At 38.8% G+C, this 22,868-nt stretch overlaps 1 protein-coding gene across 7 annotated transcripts in view; it reads right to left on the bottom strand.

Annotated features, from left to right (window-relative positions):
- Positions 1-22,868, bottom strand: part of LOC121376255 — a 135,495-nt gene that overhangs the window by 27,824 nt on the left and 84,803 nt on the right. For 5 of the 7 annotated variants that reach the window (XM_041504082.1, XM_041504086.1, XM_041504084.1 and 2 more), the window contains one exon: positions 1,642-1,818. The exons of the other annotated variants lie outside the window; for them this stretch is intronic. In XM_041504082.1, coding sequence (XP_041360016.1) covers positions 1,642-1,818 — 177 coding nt within the window. The remainder of the gene's footprint in view (positions 1-1,641; positions 1,819-22,868) is intronic. 7 annotated transcript variants of the gene reach the window in all.

The raw sequence follows: 22,868 nt of genomic DNA, 5'->3' as shown, positions 1-22,868 counted from the left end.
TACTAAAATATGCCTACATATACAGCGTACATCCTAAGCAGTCTTGTAACTGATCTATCGTGGCCACATTTTTAGGGGATTTCACAAAGTGTGGCCAAGACAGGCCTGCTTAAACCTTCATTGGATGTAAAAATTGTTTGAAAATGCGATTGATTGATTGACTGACTGATAACAACATCGGTGTGGTATTTACGCCTGTATTTCCAAATGAGAGATAGATCAGAAAAAGAAAAAAAAAGAAGAAATTCTGTAGAAACGCCCATTTTGCTTCAGCACAGGTGATTTTGGGCGTACAATAACACAAGTAATGATTTCTATACCGCGCTATCGATGGCTGACTCTTCGGGAATTAGCAAAACTAAATATTGGCTTTGGTGAATTAACTATTCACAGGCGTAAACTTTGACTGGTTTCCAACAGCGGCGCATTGCATCTCTTGCCAATTTTATATATGGAATATATTACGTGTGCAATGCTTATTTGAATTAACCCCAGACAATTTTGCACACCTGTACATTTTCAGTTATTTTAATTTATTGAAAATTAAAACAAATTATTCGTAGAAAGACGCCATCCACTGTGTTAATCATGTTCTATGAGACATAGAAGGCTATGTACAAAACGGGATTAAGCTAGAACTTCCTAAGGTCTACATTTTTAAGAGAGAAGTGTACCTCCCAACTCCCCCAAAGATAATAATTAATAGCTAAAAGTGTCCCAGATATGGGTAGGTGAGTAGACATCATGCTACTTTTATCATAAATTAACCCAGTTACCACCCCCTCACACCAAGTCATCTATCCTTTCATCCCCCCAGGTATTTCAGATATACAATACAGTTAGCTGTTTTCAGGTTTTCAGAGCATGTTTTAATGTTAAGAACTAGACTATACGATGGTGTTCTGAATGAATAAAGTTCTGTTCTGACGTTGAACGCCATTGGCGTAGCCAGGATTTTATATTGGTGTGGTAGACACCAACATTGGGAAGCATACGCACTGTCTATGAGATGCGTTATGGGACGACAGGAAAATATAAAAGTGGTGGTGTAAAAAAAAAAAAAAGTTGTGTTTGGGGTTTTTTTTTTGGGGGGGGGGGAGAGTCGAGGGAGAGGTATAGCCCTCATGGCTACGCCAGTGCTGAACGCATGGCTAATATGTGCCATATCTAATGATATGCTAGTCTCAGGCTACCAACTGTCAGCAGGGAAATTACAACGTAACCGTCGAGTTGACCAATTTTCTGCTGACAGTTGGTAGTCTGAACCTAACACTACTATCACCGGTGAAAATTCTACAAGAGGAGTCTAAAATCTAAAATCTAATGACTGACAGTAAGACACATCAAACGATTTTATTTTTTTTCAATTTGTTTATTTGTTATATCTCAAGACAAGCAAAACGACAACAACGTCAAGACGATACCACATGATGTCACACAGATGACGACATTCAAATCACACAACACGATTGGTTAGTTCACAGGAAGTTAAGTCGTTCACAGAAGGGAGGTCACTCTACAAAGGACACACGGAATCACTGACAGACGAAACATATTTGTTTTTTTTAGTTAGACTGGTTCCTTAGCGGTTGTCGCAAACCACAAGGTACCAGTCTGCATGCCAAAATGTCCGTCGCTTACCTTTGTGTCCGGCGTAACGGCCAACACGGAATCTCTTTTGTAACGATCATGTTATTTTCGTTTGAGTCCACCGCGGTCTTAATATGGGTATCGACTGGTTTCTTAGTGTGTGTGTCGTTTTCTTTCTTTTCTATTGTTGCCAGTCTATTATGAAGTTTCACGTAAGCGATGTCATTGCTGTTGCAACAGAAAAAGCAAACAAAAAGTTGAACAGCAAATTCTCAAGCAAAGAATATCTTTTAACTACTACAAATAATGTAATCTATACATACAAACAAAATTAAAAAACAAGAGGAGAAAAAAAGGACCTTTTTCAGGCACCCCCAATAATTCTGAATCAAAAATATTATTAGCAGTAAATCTTAAGGCAGAGATGAGTTTTACTTGTAGAATGCAGGAAGTTGCATTTCAGGACGTCTAGTTTTCAAAACTGTACGGGGGAACTTGCCCCCGAACCTCCTAGAAACTTTCCTGTGCGCTCTCGAACTCAGTCAGCCCCTCTGTCTACTTGTTTCCATCGTGCGTGTCTTTATCCTTGTACTTTTTTTTAAAGGGACATTCCCGAGTTTGCTGCATTGTAAGATGTTTCCGACTAGTAAAATATTTCTACGATTAAACTTACACATTAAATATATTTTCTTGTTTAGAATATCAATGTCTGTATATTCAATGTGTTTCTGGTCGTCTTAATATTTGTAAGAAGCCCAAACTGGATTTTGTCTTCAAATAATTTCGTATGTACGAAAATAAAATATTTTAGGAACTTAAATGAAATTTAACCTAGTACAAATATTATAACGATCAGAAACACGTTTAATATACAGCCACTAATATTGTAATCAGACAAATATATTTGATTGTAATTACAATCGTTAAAAAGTCTCTTTTAGTCGATAACATATTAAAAAGTGATGCAAACTCAGGAATGTCCCTTTAAATATAATACTGGGTTCAGAGTCATCTTTTTTTCTTTTCCGAAACTAATATTCCATACAATACAAGCCCATTGCTGTAATCTGAAACCCTCGGGACAATTAAATGAAACTGTCCAACGTATCTCACTAGATATCCGTTCAGAACAAATATCAGTGCAGGAGAAGCAAGGATATGTTATAATTTTATGAACAGCGATCAAATTGACATTGTACAAAGAATTCAGGGGGAAAAAAACCGCAACCCAAATGTTGCACGGTCTTTGAAGATAGAACGAAACATCCGGATTTTTTCTTCTTCAGATCTTTGAATATAAAACTTCACTCAATATTCAGCTTAACCAATGTTTTACAATCAGTTGAACAGAAAAATACAAATTAACTGACAACATAAAATGTTATATTGCTATGACAGTATCACACACACACACACACACACACACACACGACGCACGCGCGCACACACACACACACACACACGACGCACGTGCACACATACACACGACGCACGTGCACACACACACACACACAAACACACACACACACACGACGCACGCGCGCACACACACGACGCACGTGCACACACACACACACACACACAAACACACACACACATACACGCACAGACTATGTCGGTAGAGATAAAAATATGTGTATAAAAGCGTGGGTGAGCGAACATTTAAGTGAGTGAAACAGGCCTCCCCGTTCAGGAAAGCGAGCGATCGCAGTCACTCGCTAGACTGGAATTTGCGTCTAACGTCGGTCAGATGCTAAAACAGAAAATGATGGTACCAGTCAAACTGTCCACGAGCTCTCGACCTCCCGAACACGCCACTGCTTTCCCAAATGATCAAACAAGTATGAACAACGAAGTCAGTGTACAACGTCAGATCAGGCAGCTATTGTTGAACCAGCTGCAACGTCATGTTGTTGTTAACATATTAATTTTAACACACTAAATAACGTAAAGCTAATCATAATCGCGGTGGAGGGTGGAGAGACTAGCAGCCATTTCAAATAACTTTCTGATTAATCTGCCAAACACACAAGGCTTCAACATGCTGCAGATCGAAGCAGGTGGCAGTTAATTTCACTAACAATATTCGCCAAGTCTTTTTAAAAACAACATTATAGCTTCAAAAGGAGCAATCGATTTGTAATGGGCTCACAGCGCCATTGTTAATAAAACCCGAGCTCAATGCAATTTTAGAAGAACATCTGTTGGCCATCATCCATCATATTTCAATCCGAAGGTTGCAGTTAGGTGATTCTGGGGCATTGATTCTTGGAACGGAACGTGTGGAAACACGATTGGGTAGGAGTCTGGCTTTCATCACGTCCGTGTACGAAACGAAAAGTATCTCTGGAAACGAGAGTCATAATTCCCACGCAGATTGGTTTTGATGAAGCAAAGTGCTACTCTTATACATCAGGGAACATCACTTGTAGCCATGATTAGCGCTTTGCTGATATTCCTGAATCCACCGTGGTCCGTGAACCACGGTGCCAAAGGGGAGTCTCTTTATTGTCCGCAATAAATTGCCAGAAATGGAGTAGCGATGCGTAACATCACTTTGTTGTCGGTGGTATTGATACCTATCGATCTCAGGCGACTTTTAGCAAAAGCTTTGAATGATGTCTGGATGTAGAATCTGAACAGAAGAAACGCTTTCTTTCTTTATTTCTTTCTTTTCTTTTTCAATTGTTTTCTTTGTTTAATATTGCGCTTTTGTCGAATAACGGCAACGTAAAACATTATCAAAGCATAGTATGTTATGTACTATCGTGTCTTTTAACACACCCCCCCCCCCCCAAACCCCTCACCATTTCGCGACAGCACAACACTTGTTTTTTTTTCTTTCATGATCATGGTTAAGTATAATAAAGTGGTACGCAAAAAGTATGTGTGTGTGTGTGTGTGTGTGTGTGTGTTGTTCTTTGTGTGTTGTTATTATATATATATATATATATATATATATATATATGAAATTATATATATATAGCAAAGGAATTTATCACTCAAGTATCAGTATCATCTGTTGTTGTAAAGAGACAAGTGGTGATGTTTACGTATGCTTAGAAACCAAAATTAAAGTTCCTCCTATTCCTGTCTTGTATAGCACAAAATGATGTACATTACTATCCTCCAGCCACTCCACTCTCACCCTTGCACAATTGAAGTGTTTTTACAACACTTGTTAAGTTCACATAAACTGCTTACTTGGTAAATTCTGCAAGGTTACGTACAATGGTTATTCCAAATGGATGAAATCCCAGTGAAATGGTTGAAATGAAATTAGGTGTGTACATGAAGCTATAAATATAAACTATTTTTCTTCTTCTCAAATTCACATTTTGTGCACTTAAGAGTTTTTTGGGTTTTTTAAATAAAAAAAAAGAAAGAAGAAGAAGAGTTAAAGAACACTGACAGCCTATCAATACGAAAAATGTAGCGGGTTTGATCAATTAAGCAACATATAAAGTTTAATATTACAGGCACGACAAGACAACATTTATGCGAAAATGAGGGCATGCTCAAATGTTCTTAAATCTCAGAATCTTTGGTATAATGACAAGAAACGAAAGTCGCTGTAATCACATACTATTTTATATGCATTATTTCACAAACAGGACAACACATACTACGGATTTTAATAAAACAATAGTGAAATACTAGTAATAAAAACACAGTGTCAATTGTCGGGATTCGAGCCTACTGCTATGATTCGCATGATGCGCGGTCGGTTTCGGATCGATTCCCGTCGGTGGGCCCATTGGGCTATTTATCGTTTCAGCTAGTGCACCACGACTGGTATATCAAAGGCCGTCGTATGTGCTATTCTGTCTGCGATATAGTGCATATAAAAGATCCCTTGCTACTAATGGAAAAAATGTAGCCGGTTTCCTAAGACTATATGTGAGAATTACCGAATGTTTGACATCCAATAGCCGATGATTAATAAATCAATGTGCTCTAGTGGTGTCGTTAAACAAAACAAACTTTTAAGCCTTTAACTTGATTCGCATGGTATTTGACAGTCCAAAAAGGTATCCTCTCGCCGTGAACATAAATTGAAAGGAGTGATTATTGCTCTCCCAACTTAGATTACTGGACGCTATTCAAGATATTATCATACTGAGTTTATAATTTTTGTAGTATTTTATAAAAAAAAAAAAAATCATGCTTAAGGGGGCTGAAAATTACTCTTCTTGATATAGTCTCAGTGGTATGATGGGGAACCAGAGGGACAGCTCCCCTTAAACAGGGAGGTCTGACGTGCGAGGATGATCAAATAGCCCAATGGGCTCACCGACGTGGACCGATCCCAGATCGACCGCGCATAGAGCGAGCGCTTTTACCACTGGGCTACGTCCCGCCCTTAAATAAATAAATAAACAAACAAACAAACAAACAAACAAACAAATACAATCAATACTGACGACGAGGTCGCTACAATCCTCGGAGGGCGAAGTCCAAAAAGGATTCCTTCATTATTACGCTTTTAATGCGATACACTGTTTCTGCTAATGGTCATAACATACGTAACTGCTTTGACTGCTATTTGGTAATTGGCTGGTTAAGTATTCATTACCCGGGCTTCAAGTAAGATGGGTTATAGCCCGTCTTGCGTACATATCACGCCCACGCCAGGTTATTTCCGGCACATACAAACACGGATATACACACACACACATCCAAAACCTGATACGCCCGGTCGTGACTCGATCACGAACAACATCATCTGAAATAATGTAATGGCAGACACTGAGGGGACTGACCACGCATACTGGTATATTAATTATTGTCCGTAAACACACAATTCCCAAATTATAGTTATCCGTGCTTAACAGTCTTATCTGCGTTCAACTAACGCTAAAGCTCCGTGACGCTACAAAACTCTTACTAGACTGTTTTTGGTGCTTCGTGACAGGCAATGTTAGGCTTCTATCTGAAGTGCAATGGGTCGAAGGATCGATCTCTACAAGGGGGACCAATAGGGAATTAATGAATGTTTAACGACACCTCAGCACAAAGAAAAAAAAATCGACTACTGGGTGTCAAAGTATAGTAAATGCATCAATGAAGGGATCAATAGGGTCATCTGTCGTTGCAACTACTGCTCCATGATATGTTTATCGAAGGACTTGTTATGTCCTTTCCTGACTGTGAAATGGTGCAGCCAGAAGATTCCTTGCTGCTAGTATGTAAAAGTAGCCTTGCAGCAGCGACTTTTCCCTCCCTGTCGTCCTAGACCATCCATCCATCCATCCATCCATTTAACTATTAATTCATCCATCCATCCATCCATCCATCTAGACCCATCCATCCATCTAGACACATCCATCCATCCATTTAACTATTAATTCATCCATCTAGATCTATCCACCCATGCAGACCAATCCATCCTTCATCCATCCATCTAGACCCATCCATTTAACCATCAATTCATCCATCTAGATCTATCCATCCATTCAACCATTAATCCATCCATCTAGACCCATCCATCCATCCATTTAACTATTAATTCATCCATCTAGATCTATCCATCCATGCAGACCAATCCATCCTTCCATCCATCCATCCATCTAGACACATCCACCCATCCATTTAACCATCAATTCATCCATCTAGATCTATCCATCCATTCATCTAGACATATCCATCCAGACCAATCTATCCATCCATCCATCCATCTAGACCCATCCATCCATCTATACTCATCCATCCACCTGTTCACACACCCACACATCTATTCATCCATCCATCCACCCATCCATCCAACCAAACAAATAACCTTTTACCATACAATAATCTACAATTCGGTCCGACAGGATAGCAGTAAAATGAAAATGAATTCTGAAAAACGACACTACGACAACTCCCTGATGTTTATCCGAGATCGTGTACCCATCACCTTCAAACGGAACACAGCATCCCTAACATAACGCCGAGATCTCCAGGCATGCCGGCGAAATGTTCAGTGGTATGCAAGAGATAAGAAACATGCATTGTTCTTCGGGGAATAATCACGCGAAACCACAGCACCTGTTTACTGCGGCATTCTAAAGGCGAACACTTAGCACGGACTTATTCTGACAGTTCTTATTGCTGTTGCTGGTGTTGTTGTTATTGGTGTGGTCGTGGTGGTGATGGTTTAACAATTCACTTACAGAAAATTAATTTCAATTTATTTTGGTAAATATAGAATCAACAGAATCCTGCCAATACACAACTTGCGTTTTTATCACATCGAGTTACGGTCCTGCACACACGTTTCAATTATCTGATAGAAACTTCTTTCCAATGTAGTTTCCTACTTGCAGAATCCTGCAACTTGCTTTTTTATCACACCAATTCCAGGTCCTGTATACTGTCCTGGACACACATATCAACTATTCATTCCAATTCATTTTCGTACATTTCCTGCCATAATTCACAATGGTTGTATTATATTCAATTAAGGTTCAAGCATGCTGTCTTGGTCACACATATCAACTATTTGAGATCGTCTGTCCATGATACATACTAATGGTCCTAAACGTCTCATTGGCCTGTGAAAACTCGCTATTGGTTGTAGCCAATCCTGCGATATGGGGAAGCGCAAATAAAAGATCCCTTGCTGCCTGTCATAAAAGAGTAGCCTATGTGGCGAGAGCGGGTTTCCTCTAAAAAAAAACCAGTGTCAGAATGATCATATGTTTGACATCCAATAGCCGATGATAAGATAAAAAATCAATGTGCTCTAGTGGCGTCGTTAAATAAAACAAACCTTTCCTGCGATATGAACACTGCACTTACTAGTCTAAAAGCTGATGGCTAACCATCATGGTACCAAGTCTGATTGACATAATATAATTGTATCGTATGACAGACAAGACACCATGGATATCAGAAGCACCATTTTACTATTTATATAAAAATAACCCATAAGATTACATCTTGGTAATGTGTCGTGCTGCTAAATAGTTAAAAAATATCTACTGTCGTACGACTTTATCTCTTTCAAGTGCATTTGTATGATCTCGACATGAAAGCTGACAAACCTGAGTGTTATCCTCTGACCGGAAGCCAACCCAAGCCGTGTATCTGAAATCGTGTCTTTGGTGGCTAATGGTAAAACGATCTCTTCAGTGTTAAATGCGTATTTGATGCATGTGTAATGCAAGAAGTCTGTTTGATGTAAACCTATACTTAGTGCGCCATGATGTTTAACAAGGTAGTCCATCATATTAACATTGCAACCTCTTGCAATGCATTTGTTTGTTTCCAAGACTATACACGGTGGACCGTATTTGTCCGTTTACACCAGGCTACGCTGTTCTGTCACACACCAGGGATTCCCATAATGCGAATTAGCGTAAGAGAGTTTTAATAACTGTCCAAATGGCCGTCTAGCTCTATTACCGTCAGAGCACTCAGGCCAAATCTATATGTCTGTCCCCGGTTTATTATTATTATTATTAATGTGTTTCTTTTACTGAGTTTGTGCTCGTTCGTGTACGTAACTACAATTTTGGCACTGCAATAAATGGTCATTTTCATACTTAACTGAGACTCAAAAGTCTAGGAGAGATACATGTAATAGCTTTGGAAACTACAATGTCAATGCCTTTTTTGTAGCTCAGGATACCCCTTAAAACCAGACTTTTTACTTCGCCCCAAAGGTGTCCGATTTATTAGAATACTGGGTGCATTGAACACATTCAATTGAACAAACGATAATCTGCCAGTAGTACCTGCAATTCATCATTAATGTATTATATTTTAAAAGTCAAAACACAAATAATGAATTGAGGGAATTCAAAACTCCTGAAACGATTTGGCATGGCAATTTGACAGCCCATGACGTTACCCACACGACCAGCCGGCCGGCATTATTCTCGCAGTGACTGGCAGAATAAAAATAAACTTACATAATGTTGTGGTAAAGTTAGATCCATCCAAAAATATACAGACATGTTGCAGAGTTCAAACTTTGTTCAGTTACATATTCCTGCGGCTGAAGCGCCAAAAATGTATTAAAAAATAATAATAATAAAATGTTTAAAAAAAATATATAAAAAAAAGAAGTAGAAAAAGAACACAACCCCGAACCACTCGTAGCATGTTATCTGTCTTAACTTGGCACAATCTCAAGGTGGCAATCGTTTCCGCAAGGTGTTTTACCTTGATGAGATGCATACATGTCACGTGACTTGTTTTACCTGAATTCCGCCCGTGTACATAGCGCATCATAATAATCCGCTTTTATACTTGTATTGATTCAATTAAACCGGGGGCTCCATTATTATTATTAGTTTATCTTAGTGGATATGCTACATTTGGTTTTCTCTGTGCAAACTAGGTTGAAATAAAATGGGTGGTAAGTACATGAAACCAATTTTAAAAAATGGAATCAATTCTGGAACAACTCCAGGGCCATAGCTAACGGGGTGTGGGGGTGGGGTGGTGGGGGGGACAAAAAACAAAAAACGGAACAAATTATAGCAACTTAAAGCAAATTCTTTTCTTAAACGTTTAAGGAATCTTAGACTATTAACTACTCAGTTGCACCCCCCCCCCTCCCCCAACAAAAAATCCTAGCTACGGCCCTGAACTCCCATGACCCAAGAAGATATGTTACGATCTAGCAGCGGTCACCTTGCCAAACCACAACCCGACAAAGTTTATACTATGGTGTGTGTAATAACATAATTATTGTATTTAGCATGCGAAGTTGGTTGTTGTTGTTGTTGTTGTTGTAATAAAAAAAACCCAGGGATCCGTGTTTAAGAAGTGCATATGAGCCATCCCTTGCTCCTATTTGATAGAAGTTTATGTGTCAGAAGCGAATTTCTTTTCTCACGATCTAGACCAAATGTTACAATAACCACAGACCCAAAGGAAGCAGGAACCACGGCAGGGCGGATTATGACGTTCAAAACATCTCTCTCTCTCTCTCTCTCTCTCTCTCTCTCTCTCCTCTCTCTCTCTCTCTCTCTCTCTCTCTCTCTCACAAACACACACACACAGAGAGAGAGAGAGAGAGCTCATTAACAGCGTTTAAATGTCCAAAGCAACTTGAAAGGAGAGAGAGAGAGAGAGAGAGAGAGAGAGAGAAGAGAGAGAGAGAGAGAGAGGAGAGAGAGAGAGAGAGAGAGAGAAAGAGAGACCGAGAGAGACACACACACATACAGAGAGAGACACACACGCACACACTATAAACCCCATAATCAAGATTGTGTCCCATTTTACTTGAACGTAATAACCCCCCCCCCCCCCCCCCCCCCCCCCCCCCCGTCCACTTCACATATCTTTTGACGTCAAATAGCCATAGATTAAAATGTGGCGAGGGGCCGTTAAATAAATATACCTTTCGTTCAGTTTAGTTTCTTTTAAGTTAATGGCAATCCACGTGTGAAATAGATCTCAGATGAAACTACTTCCGGTGATTGTGTCTCTCGCGCCTCGGACCGGAAAAACGATTCGAAAATTTATCACCGAAAATAGAAATGGTCGATTTCGGCAACACACGCCGTTCTTCGTGAAGAAAAAAGATTCCCCTTTTCGTGTTTTATTATAGTATCAAATTTTTATCTTTCCGCCAAACTTGCGTGCGAATTTAAGATGCCCCACGAAGCAACAACACCATCAACGATTTATGGCATAATCAACCCCCGATCAATGGCATCAGCTAAGGTTCTGCGGCTGTTCGTGATATATGTCCAGTTTTATATCTGTATACATTGATTTTATTTTTTCCACACTACAATATATGGTTTTCCGGTCAGTGGTCAGCGTTATCTCAAAACGGGGTGTGTGTGTGGAGAGAGAGAGAGAGAGAGAGAGAGAGAGAGAGAGAGAGAGAGAGAGAGAGAGAGAGAGAGAGAGAGAGAGAGGGGGAGAGAGAGAGAGAGAGAGAGAGAGAGAGAGAGAGAGAGAGAGAGAGAGAGAGAGAGAGAGAGAGAGGAGTGTGTGTGTGTGTGTGTGTGTGTGTGAGTGTGTGTGGTTCCTGAAGTAGTCACTCGGTTCAATGTGAAGTGCATAGACCAGTCTAGCGGACGTTTTTCTGCTCGGTCAGGCCGAGCTCAGTCCTGGTTTGTGGCGAGAACAGCCCCAAATTCAGCCAGCTGACGTTTCGCTAACGTTCGCGAACTATTTGATTGGTTCCCGACGTGGCCATTTAGTTTACCGTGAAGCGCCATAAACCAGTCTAGCCGACGTTTTTCTGTTCGGTCTGGCTGAACTCAGTCCAGATTTGTGGCAAGAACAGATTGGCTCAGTTTGTGTTTTTGTTTATAAAAGTTAAAGGAAGGCAGGACTCCTGGCAACTCTGTGGATTCGCCAATGCTTATAGTTGCCATCTGCTAAATCATAGCGTGCCAGAGATTAAAAAAAATCATTTATATTTGTGTAATGTATGAGAGCTGCAAATATCACGGGGGGGGGGGGGGGGGGGGGGGAGATACTACACAGTGCTTATTTAGTTCGAAAGTACCCAAAAATAAAGCTAGAAGACACTCGAGCTAGGTCCGTACTGACTTTGAACGGTAAAAACCCGGCCGGGTCGGTATTCTTTCGACCACTGAAAATCTCATAAAATATGTTCCGACATATCCCTATCGATTTACAATTTCTGTATCGATTTAACAGTTTCGGCACAACGTGACAATGATTTTGAAGAAAAACAACATCTTCGCCACTGTATTAATATAACTTATTAATAAAACTGTACAGACAAAACAACAGACGAAAGGATGCCAACCGCATTTATTCGACATATGTTATTCAGGCGGATTATGGGGGGGGGGGGTCCATTTGCACGGAATCTCCCCCCCCCCGGCTAAAAAAAAACCCAACCCCACCACGTAGATCTAAATTTCAAATTATAAACATTTACATATTGTGTCGGACCCCCCCCCCCCCCCCCCCCCCCCCTTACCTAAAGCATAATCCGCCCCTAATCGTGTATCGAGGAAAAAAATGCCGGCAGGTTGCTCAGCTGTTAATGACTCGTATTTATTTTATACCAGCTGTTACGTGCGACTAAGTACAGATTTACTAAATAAATGTAAATACAACCAGCCATAACCGTTCTCAGGCTTGCTCGATCTGAACGGTTTAGAGAAGTTTGCACGTTATTGTGTAAATAATTACATAAGCTTCTCAATTTAAGGAGAACAATAAAAAGAAGAAATATCACTCTTCCAACCACACGATAAAACAAGTAAAAAACCAGGCTAATAACTAGCTGCGTTGAAGTTTGTTCTTCTTCTCAGGTGTGATAGGTGGACTCTACTCCATCCTAAGGCGGACCTATAGATTTTCTCTCTGTCTTCGTCTCTCTCTCTTTCTCTTAAAACCAGTGCACCACAACTGGTCAAAGACCGCGGTATGTGATTTCCTGTCTGAGGGAAAGTGAATATAAAAGATCCCTTGCCACATTAGGAAAAATGTAGCGGCTTTCCCCTGATGACTACGTGTCAAAATTACCAAATGTTTGACATCCAATAGCCGATGGTTAATTAACCAATGTGCTCTAGTGGTGTCAATAAACAAAACAAACTTCTTCTGTCTCTGTCTCTGTCTCTCTCTCTCTCTCTCTCTCTCTCTCTCTCTCTCTCTCTCTCTCTCTCTCTCTCTCTCTCTCTCTCTCTCTCTCTCATATTCTCAACCAATTTCCACACGATTGACACCCAACAGCAAGGATGGACAGTATCTCAGTAGAACGGCAGTCTTGTGTGTGATTTGTCACAGGATCGATTGCTCAATGAACTCATTCCCTCAACCCCCACCCCTCCCCCGTAACCATAATACCGATTTGAACGCCGTCACAAATCAACTCGACGGAACACTATATGCAACATCACACAGGTGTGGACACAGGTAAGCACATCCTTTAGGTCTACTGTACGTGTGATCTTCATCCCTGTATTTAAAGCAGCCGCATACGTTCATATCGATCGTTGCATGTCAGTCATTCATACCTTCACACCATTTGCTTTGATAAACCCGAAAAGAACGCAATCGCACATTAATGTACGCACGCTTTTCGATATCAGTTTACAAACCTTGTCGGCCCTTCTTTCCAATTACCGGGCGATTCCTAACCCGAAAAACGCACAACAAGTGATAACGCTTCCATTGAAAATCACTTTCGCAACAACCATGACGTTCTACGCTGGCAAGTCCTCAAAAGTTCACGGTTTACAAGATTTGCTGATATAATTAAGCTAAACTACGCTCTACCGGGGGTGAAGGTATGCCGTAACAGCTGTGCGAAATGAAAGCTAACGTTAAACCGAGGTACAAATTGTTAAATATGTTGTTTACAAAACAAACGAATACGGAAAGAGAGAGAGAAAAAAGAAAGTTGTAAACTATATGGTGAAAAGCAGAAGGAACGTGACAAAATAAACGATCAGACGTACAACTTGACCGGTTTTACAGCTTCAGTACGCTATGGTGTTGTTGATTATTATTTTTATTTTTTTTTTATAAGAATAAAAACAAAACGACAAGAACATAAACAAGAAACCAATTAGAAGCATGCAAATAAGAGTAAACACACGTTTAAATTCACACTAGCGGAACTCACAAATACCAGTATGAAATGTTCTATCGAAAACATACAATTTGTGCAAATATTCATTGGAACATACAATAACAAATTATACTGAAAGAATTATACTTAAAACAATAGTATATACTTTTCATGGTCTGATATGCTAACACTTTTCAGGTTGTTAGCGACATCTGTACAGTGTCAACGACATTTGTACAGTGGCAACGACATCTGTACAGTGGCAACGACATCTGTACAGTGGCAACAATGTCAACGGCACCTGTACAATGGCAACAACATATGTACAGTGTTAACATCTGTAAAGTGTCAACGGCATCCATACAGTGGCAACGACATCTGTACAGTGGCAACAATGTCAACAATACCTGTAAAATGGCAACGACATATGTACAGTGTCAACATTTGTACAGTGTCAACATCTGTACAGTGTTTTTTTAAAATATATTTAAAGCTAATTTACTAGTATGAAGGTTGGGGTGTTGTTGTTTTAAATACACATATTTTGATTTTACTAGTATTGACTTCTATTTCTCATTCGTGACCATAAGAACTCAAGTTGTCACGCTTTTCTGTAATTCCTTTTGGAACTTGATAAAAAGTACTGTATCATCATCATCATCATACATCAACACAAAAATAGAAATCTCATTCCATTCGATCTGACGCCATATAACCGTAAATAAAATGTGTTGAGTGCGTCGTTAAATAAAACATTTCCTTCCTTCATTCCATTCGAAGTGAAATGACATTTTCAGACATTTGTTTTTGTAAAACATAATAAATAAAATTGGAGATAAAGGCTCACCTTGTTTTACAACAAGTAAGGCATCGAATATAACCTAGGACAGTTCGGCACATAAGCATATACTCAGGTTGAAATAGTAACATTTCATTACTAATCCCACTTTTTAAAAGTGTCAGCCATAACAGATATCTAGATGCAATTTCGCATGCCTTTTAAATTTAATAATCTACAAAAACACGGAACAGGTTTTCTTTACCGTTTACGGTATTTAAAATTAAACCATTTGGTAAATAAATACAATCAGTGGTGTTTAGCATCCAATAAGCTTTTTGTGTACACAACTGGTAATTACTGTTCTGCAAGTTATAAAAGAAGCAACTGAACTGGAAAAAAATGTGTAATAAAAAAAATAGACATTTACCGGTAGAAAAACATATAAGGATAACTACATGGACACTTATCTGAATACATGTCTATTTGAATAGAAATAGTAGGCAGATCTTATCACATTCAGAGATGATAACATTAATATCCGGTTTTCGTCTTGGTATCTGCGTTCGACTTCAAAAAGAAATGTACTTCTGTAACTGGTACCGTACGTGCCCATGACACGTTCTCTGTAGTTGCCGATGTTTAATTAATTCACGTCAGTATACCAGTTACAAGACATCATTCTAAAAACCCATACATGATCACGACGTTGGTGTTTGCCTAGCATATTAACACGAACAGGAGTTGGTGGTTTCCCGGTCAGCCTTCGTTTTACTCGGAGACACAAACTGAAGCAGGTAAACATACGCGAGATTACATGTGGCAATTTCACGAAATGTGTTACAAGCAAATCTCTCTCGGTGATAAAAACTGTTTAACTCGGCAAAGGCAAGATAACTAGATATGCATGCACGTTGTGTCGGTAGTTTGCATTCCAGTGTGGCGTCCTGCAAAGATGTGTCTATTTAACCAAACGTGCGTTTGAATGTGACCTAGATTCAACGTAAGATCTAAAGGAAATCGAAGAAAACAAAACAAGATGATTTATTTTAGGTTGCTTACATATTAAAAATGTTCTACATTCATTCATTTATACATATTTTCGTGCTTCTATCCAATTAACGTTCAACCACGCTGTCCTGGGCAGGGTTTTTGCCAGAAAGAATGTTCTGGGTATGGCGCTATAGAATTGAATATTTACAATATGTGTGCTGAATGCAACCACAGTCAACGGGGGATATGGGGACCTCCCCCAGAAAGAAAATGGGTTAAGTTTAGGGTTAGGGTTAAGAAAATCATCCAGTAATGATAACAGTCATTAATTTTATCAAAATATGTAAAACAATTGGGTATGGCGCCATATCCGTTTTACCCATTGGCAGAAACACTGCTTGGCACACGGCTCAGCTATCTGGGCAGTCTTTCCTTTAGGACAGTAGTTTAGTGGTTAGATGTTAGTGATATATTCTAGAGATGCAGTGGCAGTTTTAAAGGGACATTCCTGAGTTTGCTGCAATTTTTAAGATGTTATCGACTAACAGATACTTTTTAACGACTGTAATTACATATCAAATATATTTTTCTGCATAAAATATTAGTGGATGTATATTAAACGTGTTTCTGATCGTTCTAATAGTTGTTCTAGGTTAAATTTCCTTTTATTTCCTAAATATTGTTTTTTTTCGTACGTACGAAATTATTTGAAGACAAAATCCAGTTTTGGCTTCTTAGAAATATTAAGACGACCAGAAACACATTGAATATACAAACACTGATATTCTAAACAAGAAAATATATTTATTATGTAAGTTTAATTGTAGAAATATTTTATTAGTCGGAAACATCTTACAATGCAGCAAACTCAGGAATGTCCCTTTAAGCGAATGTTCTAATAAACTGGATCTTTTCCCACTTGTTTACAAATCTCAGCTACGTATCTTTGCAGTAACGTATTCACAAGCAAAAAACAAGAAGAGCAACAACAACATAACAATGTGTAAATTGTTTATATACTTTGGACAAATGCCATGATCAACGGACCACAACGTAATGAGGTCTTAAAAGATATCACCCGATAAAACAGCTTTAAATATTGTTCCGAGTTCAGGACACGACCTTGTGAAACAGTACAACAAAAGGCACGGTGCAAGTAAATTGATATACGCAACCGTGACATGCGATTGCACTAGCCATGACCCGCGTTCAACAGAAGACGTGAACGCTTCCTTTCGTTAAAAACCCGCCAACCAGACTGATTTATGAATGAATCCGATATGTCTGGAACCAGAGGTAAGTTCAATCATCTGTTTGTCGGTAACGTTTGCTAGACTGGCAAGAGATTTTTGAAGCAATCTTATAGCACAACGATATCGTAAAACCGTCTTCAGCTATGACGTCACAACGACACACGCCACAGTGACGTCATAGTCTGTGACGGTTTTACGATATCGTAGCGCTAAGATAGCTTTGAAAATCTGGTTCCTGGTTTTTTACGCTACACGTTAAACCGAGTGACCACACCGGGAACCAGTCAAAATAGTAAAATCTGATGCAAACGTTTAGCGAAAAATCCAGCTGACTGAACTTGGGCCTGTTAAAACGTCAGCGAGCGCTCGTGACAAAATCTTTGCACCGAACGCATAGTTTGTAGATTGCATTCGTATGCTGTTTGACCCGACATCGACATACACGTAAATATCAAAGTGACATTTTCTTATCGCCCTGCGCACTAACATCCGCAAATCTGTCATTGTGCAGCACAACGATAAAAGCCAAAGCATGAGGTAGAAATGACGATGTTGCGTACACCTCAAAGGTCAATTTTGTGTTTATTACACACAGGCGTCGTAAACAGTGCGTGATCTCAATGCAATGGTACATATGTAAAATACATCTTCCTTATCTACTGTGATGGACAAGGAAACAACGCCCACGACTTTGTTTAATTGGTGGGTTTTTTTAAATAACACATTTTCGTGTGATAACAATTTAAAGACATATGACTGGCGGCTCCTAGGTCATTAGCCTACCAGGTCGCATTGACATATCCAATGAAAAAACAAAACAAAACCACGATCGAAATTGATTGATATGTCTGTGACACATAAGTGAACTACAAACGCAAGGGCCCTAAATATATTTTAATGGGAAACACGTTTAAAGGGATATTCCCGAGTTTGCTGCAATTTTTAAGATGTTATCGACCAACAGAGACATTTTAACAATTGTAATTACATATCAAATATATTTTTCTGCACAATATATTAGTAGCTGTATATTAAACGTGTTTGTGATCGTTCCAATATTTGTACTAGGTTAAATTTCATTTTATTTCCTGAAATATATTTTTTCGTACGTACGAATTTATTTAAAGACAAAATCCAGTTTGGACGACCAGAAACACATTGAATATACAGACAAGAAAATATATTTAATATATAAGTTTAATCGTAGACATATTTTATTAGTCGGAAACATCTTACAATGTAGCAAACTCAGGAATGTCCCTTTAAACTTATTTTAGAACTGTTTGTTTGGTGGTTTTTGTTATTTTTTGTTTTTTGAGGATATGTAAGAAATAGAATACTACATTTGTGTCCATTAAATACCATTTATCTTACAACTCGTTAGATACGTTTCAAAACAACTCGTAACATAAATGGTATCTAACGGCCACATGTAGTATTCTGTTTATATAATACTGTTTACAATATGAAAGAAACCCGTCAAATAGGCTAAAACCGTACATGGGGGGGGGGGGGGGGGGGGGGGCATGTCGGCGGTTGCAACTGCCCATACGTCTATGGATATATGGACAGGATAAAAGGCAATGCTGTATTAACTGTAGTTTTAGTAGTCTAATTTTGGAGTGTGTAAATTAGTTCTGGTTTTAAATTTCTAATTTTTCAAGATGGAAAAGAAAAGCTGCGCTTGAAGCATTGAAATTCTGTCTCTTCCTATACAGTTATGATCAAATCAGTTTGAAACTTGATACACTTTCCCTGCGGTAGTCCAGTTAAACTAATAGTGCTTTCTATATTTAGCATATATACTCTTAAAAAAAAAAAAATTGGGGAACTCTAATAAGAATTTACAATTGCCAAAATTGTAAGGTATATTAATTGTGGGGAATGGTTATATGATAATAGTGAATTAATTGGGCAAACATTACAACCGGTAGTTCAGTATTACAGTAGGTTTTGTGACCACCAAAGATCTTGAAGGACGATTGGGGTCAGTGAAATTTGAAAGTTGACGGGTTTTTTTTTAATCAGTAAATTGCAAATTCAAACAATAAAAATGACTAAAAACAAAACAGAATGAAAAGGAGTGACAGAAATAATGTTCCACAGTGATTAATCGACCTTCCTGGAAATTGTCAAAATCGAGAATGACACCCCACATACGTGTACGGGTAACTGCGTGATGTACGTGCAAACAATGGAATGCCTTTCGGTGTGTTGATAAACAGACCTGAACGTTCTTTACTAGGGTGCCTGTGGTCAAAACGTATGTTAGGTCTAACAGTTGATATTAACATTAATATTACAGGTTCCCCTACTTTTTTTTGAAGAGTATATATATAGGGAAATGATTGGACCAAAAATAAAAAATAAAATAATAAAAAAATGAAGAAGATGAAGCAGAATTTTTTAAATTGAATTTACCGGCCTCGGTGGCGTCGTGGTTATCGGTCTACAGGCTGGTAGGTACTGGGTTCGGATCCCAGTCGAGGCATGGGATTTTTAATCGAGATACCAACTCCAAACCTTGAGAGAGTGCACCGACCAGTGATCCATAACTGGTTCAACAAAGGCCATGGTTTGTGCTATCCTGCCTGTGGGAAGCGCAAATAAAAGATCCCTTGCTGCTAATCGGAAAGAGTAGCCCATGTAGTGGCGACACCGGGTTTCCTCTCAAAATCTGTGTGGTCCTTAACCATATGTCTGACGCCATATAACAGTAAATAAAATGTGTTGAGTGCGTCGTTAAATAAAACATTTTTATTATTTTTTTTTTTTTATTGAATATGGTTTTTCGAATTCTAATTTAAAAGAATATTAAGATTTGTAATACTAATAATAGTATTCACTTCCTTGAATGTTTTCACTTATTGCGTTTCTTTCCCTTGAGAGTATTCGTCGATTAAACAATTAAAATTGATATTTACTGAGTGAATGTATACATAGATAATACTACACAAGTGACCGTCAGATACTACTTAAACGCGTATCTTGTTTCGGAACGTATTTAACGTGTTTAACGAACCACAGCGAACCGAAATGATATCTAACTGACACGGTTGTAGTACATGTATTTTATTTCTTACATATCCTCCAAAAGTAAATTTAAGAAGATATTAAACAGTCTTTTCAAAGTCATCTGCGGCGCTTGCGCTGGTATGAATGTCTCGAAGGTTTGAACTTGATGTACATGTCATCACCATAGAGCAGACAATGAGGTGTCTTTAAATCGATAGCCGACATATGTTGAATATCGTCGCGTGATACCACAAATGTGACAAATGTCACACTGTTTTCTGAAAATGAGTAATAAGAATATTATTGTATTATATGCGTCTATTTGTCTGTCTGTCTGCCTGTCTGTCTTTCTGCTTATATGTCTGCCTGTCTGTCTGTTTGCCAGTCTGTCTGCCCGTATGTCTGCCCGTCTGTCTATGTATGTGTTAAAGTCTGGACGTAGCTTTTTTTTTTTTTTTTTTTTTTTTTTTTTTTTTTTTTTTTTTTTTTTTTTTTACAAAAAAGGCTTTCTCGGGCGATTACAAAAACGGCGCTACCATACACTGTAGCAGTGTAGGAACAAGTATGGAGGTGATACAAACAAGACGTAAATATGACGTCCGTGCTCTTGACGAACAGAAGCAAATTAACAGCTTGCACAATGTGTTGTGTGAAAAACGTGATGCGCCACTGACAATTATCACATTGCTTCATAGCACACAGCGTTACATTACCGTCTCCGCATTGTAAACCCAACCAACAAGAGCAGTTATATGCCAACCGTTACAAAAATACTTTTTGGTAAAGCCCACCGACTATAATATAAATCGGCCAGACGAAATCTGTTTGTTTTTTAATTATAACCTTTAAAAAAATCCCCTTAAAAACCCATACACACACAAAGGTATAAATATATACAGAGAGAGAGAAAGAGAGAGAGAGAGAGAGAGAGAGAGAGAGAGAGAGAGAGAGAGAGAGAGAGAGAGAGAGAGAGAGAGAGAGAGAGAGAGAGAGAGAGAGAGAGAGAGAGAGAAGGGAGAGGGTAAAAACAGACTGGGATAGAAATTGGCCTAATACTAGTATACATATTTGAGTTACAGAGAGGAAGGGAAGAGACAGAAAGATACTTAGAGAGAGAGAGAGTTACACACACACACCGACAGAGAGAGAGAGAGAGAGAGAGAGAGAGAGAGAGAGAGAGAGAGAGAGAGAGAGAGAGAGAGAGAGAGACAGACAGACAGACAGACAGACAGACAGAGAGAGAGAGAGAGAGAGAGAGAGAGAGAGAGAGAGAGAGAGACAGACAGACAGACAGACAGACAGAGAGAGAGAGAGAGAGAGAGAGAGAGAGAGAGAGAGAGAGAGAGATACAGACAGACAGACAGACCGACGGAGAAACAGACAGACAATGAGACAGCAGACAGACATTGGCCTAATGCTAGACTAGTATATGTATTTGGGTTACACTGTTACAGTACAGTAAACTAGGTGTACAGTATGGCCTCGGTTTATTGAATAATGCACGCCTGTCGCTCAGCAGCGGGTCACGTATATAATGCATCTCTTTGCATAATCATAAAACAGGTCATATACAAGTAATTATAATACAGAATGTCCTAATATTACATATACTGAATACACGAGGGGTGAGGATGGGATAAAACGGCCGGCCAGTACCGCTTTGATAAATAATGAGCATATACATGGGGAAAAAAACAGAAAGAAAGAAAAATAATCTTTGTTGAACGATGTCGCATCCATCCATTTAATCATTCATCTATACATACATCATGTGGCGGTCCATTCTATATATATATATATATATGGGGCGCCATACCCAACATGATTTGAAGATTTGTTTTTAAAGTTGACCTTTTGACAAAATTAATAACTCTTATCATTATTGTATGATTTTCTCAGCCCTAAACCTAAACCTAACCCATTTTCTTTCTTGGGGAGGCCTCCATTACCCCCGTCGACTGCGGTTGCATTTAGCACACACATTGTAAGTATTCAATTCCACAGCGCCACACCCAAAATCTTTGTTCTGGCAGAGAGACAGAAAGATATATATATATATATATATATATATATATATATATATATATATATATAATATATATAGATATATATATAGAGATAGAGAGAGAGAGAGAGAGAGAGAGAGAGAGAGAGAGAGAGAGAGAGAGAGAGAGAGAGAGAGAGAAGAGAATTTCCACATATATGCATGTGTATTCGTGTGGCCGTCCATTCATCCATCTATACAAAACGTATTTTCACAAACTCTATCACACCATATATAATTTGATTCATCCCGTGCCGTCCATTTTATCCGCCCCTGCCGTCCATTCATCCACATCCATACAACACGTGCATTCATAGACTCTAGCATAAGAAACCCATAGGAATAATGTTCAAACGAGTTTAATACAGAACTATGACGAGTGAATATTCACTATACATTTCTGGAATGTCTGTATATATATATATGTATATATCAACACACGCCGCATGGTCAGAAGCTGGAATGTCGATACCCAATCAATAACTACAATGTCGGACATAAAATCTGACAGCCAGGGAAAGCGCATTTGTATTTGCGTTAACCACAGGCCGTGCCATCTGTACAAACTGCCGACTCAGCAATGAGGATAATTAATGTGAGACTTTCGGATATACTCGGACGTACAGATACTTCTCGCGGAGGATTTGGGATATATCCGATACAAACTATTATATACAGAAGCTTATT

Source organism: Gigantopelta aegis, chromosome 6 (genome assembly GCF_016097555.1).
Source record: "Gigantopelta aegis isolate Gae_Host chromosome 6, Gae_host_genome, whole genome shotgun sequence".
NCBI classification, from domain to species: domain Eukaryota; kingdom Metazoa; phylum Mollusca; class Gastropoda; order Neomphalida; family Peltospiridae; genus Gigantopelta; species Gigantopelta aegis.
This window is presented reverse-complemented; position numbering and strand designations above follow the sequence as displayed.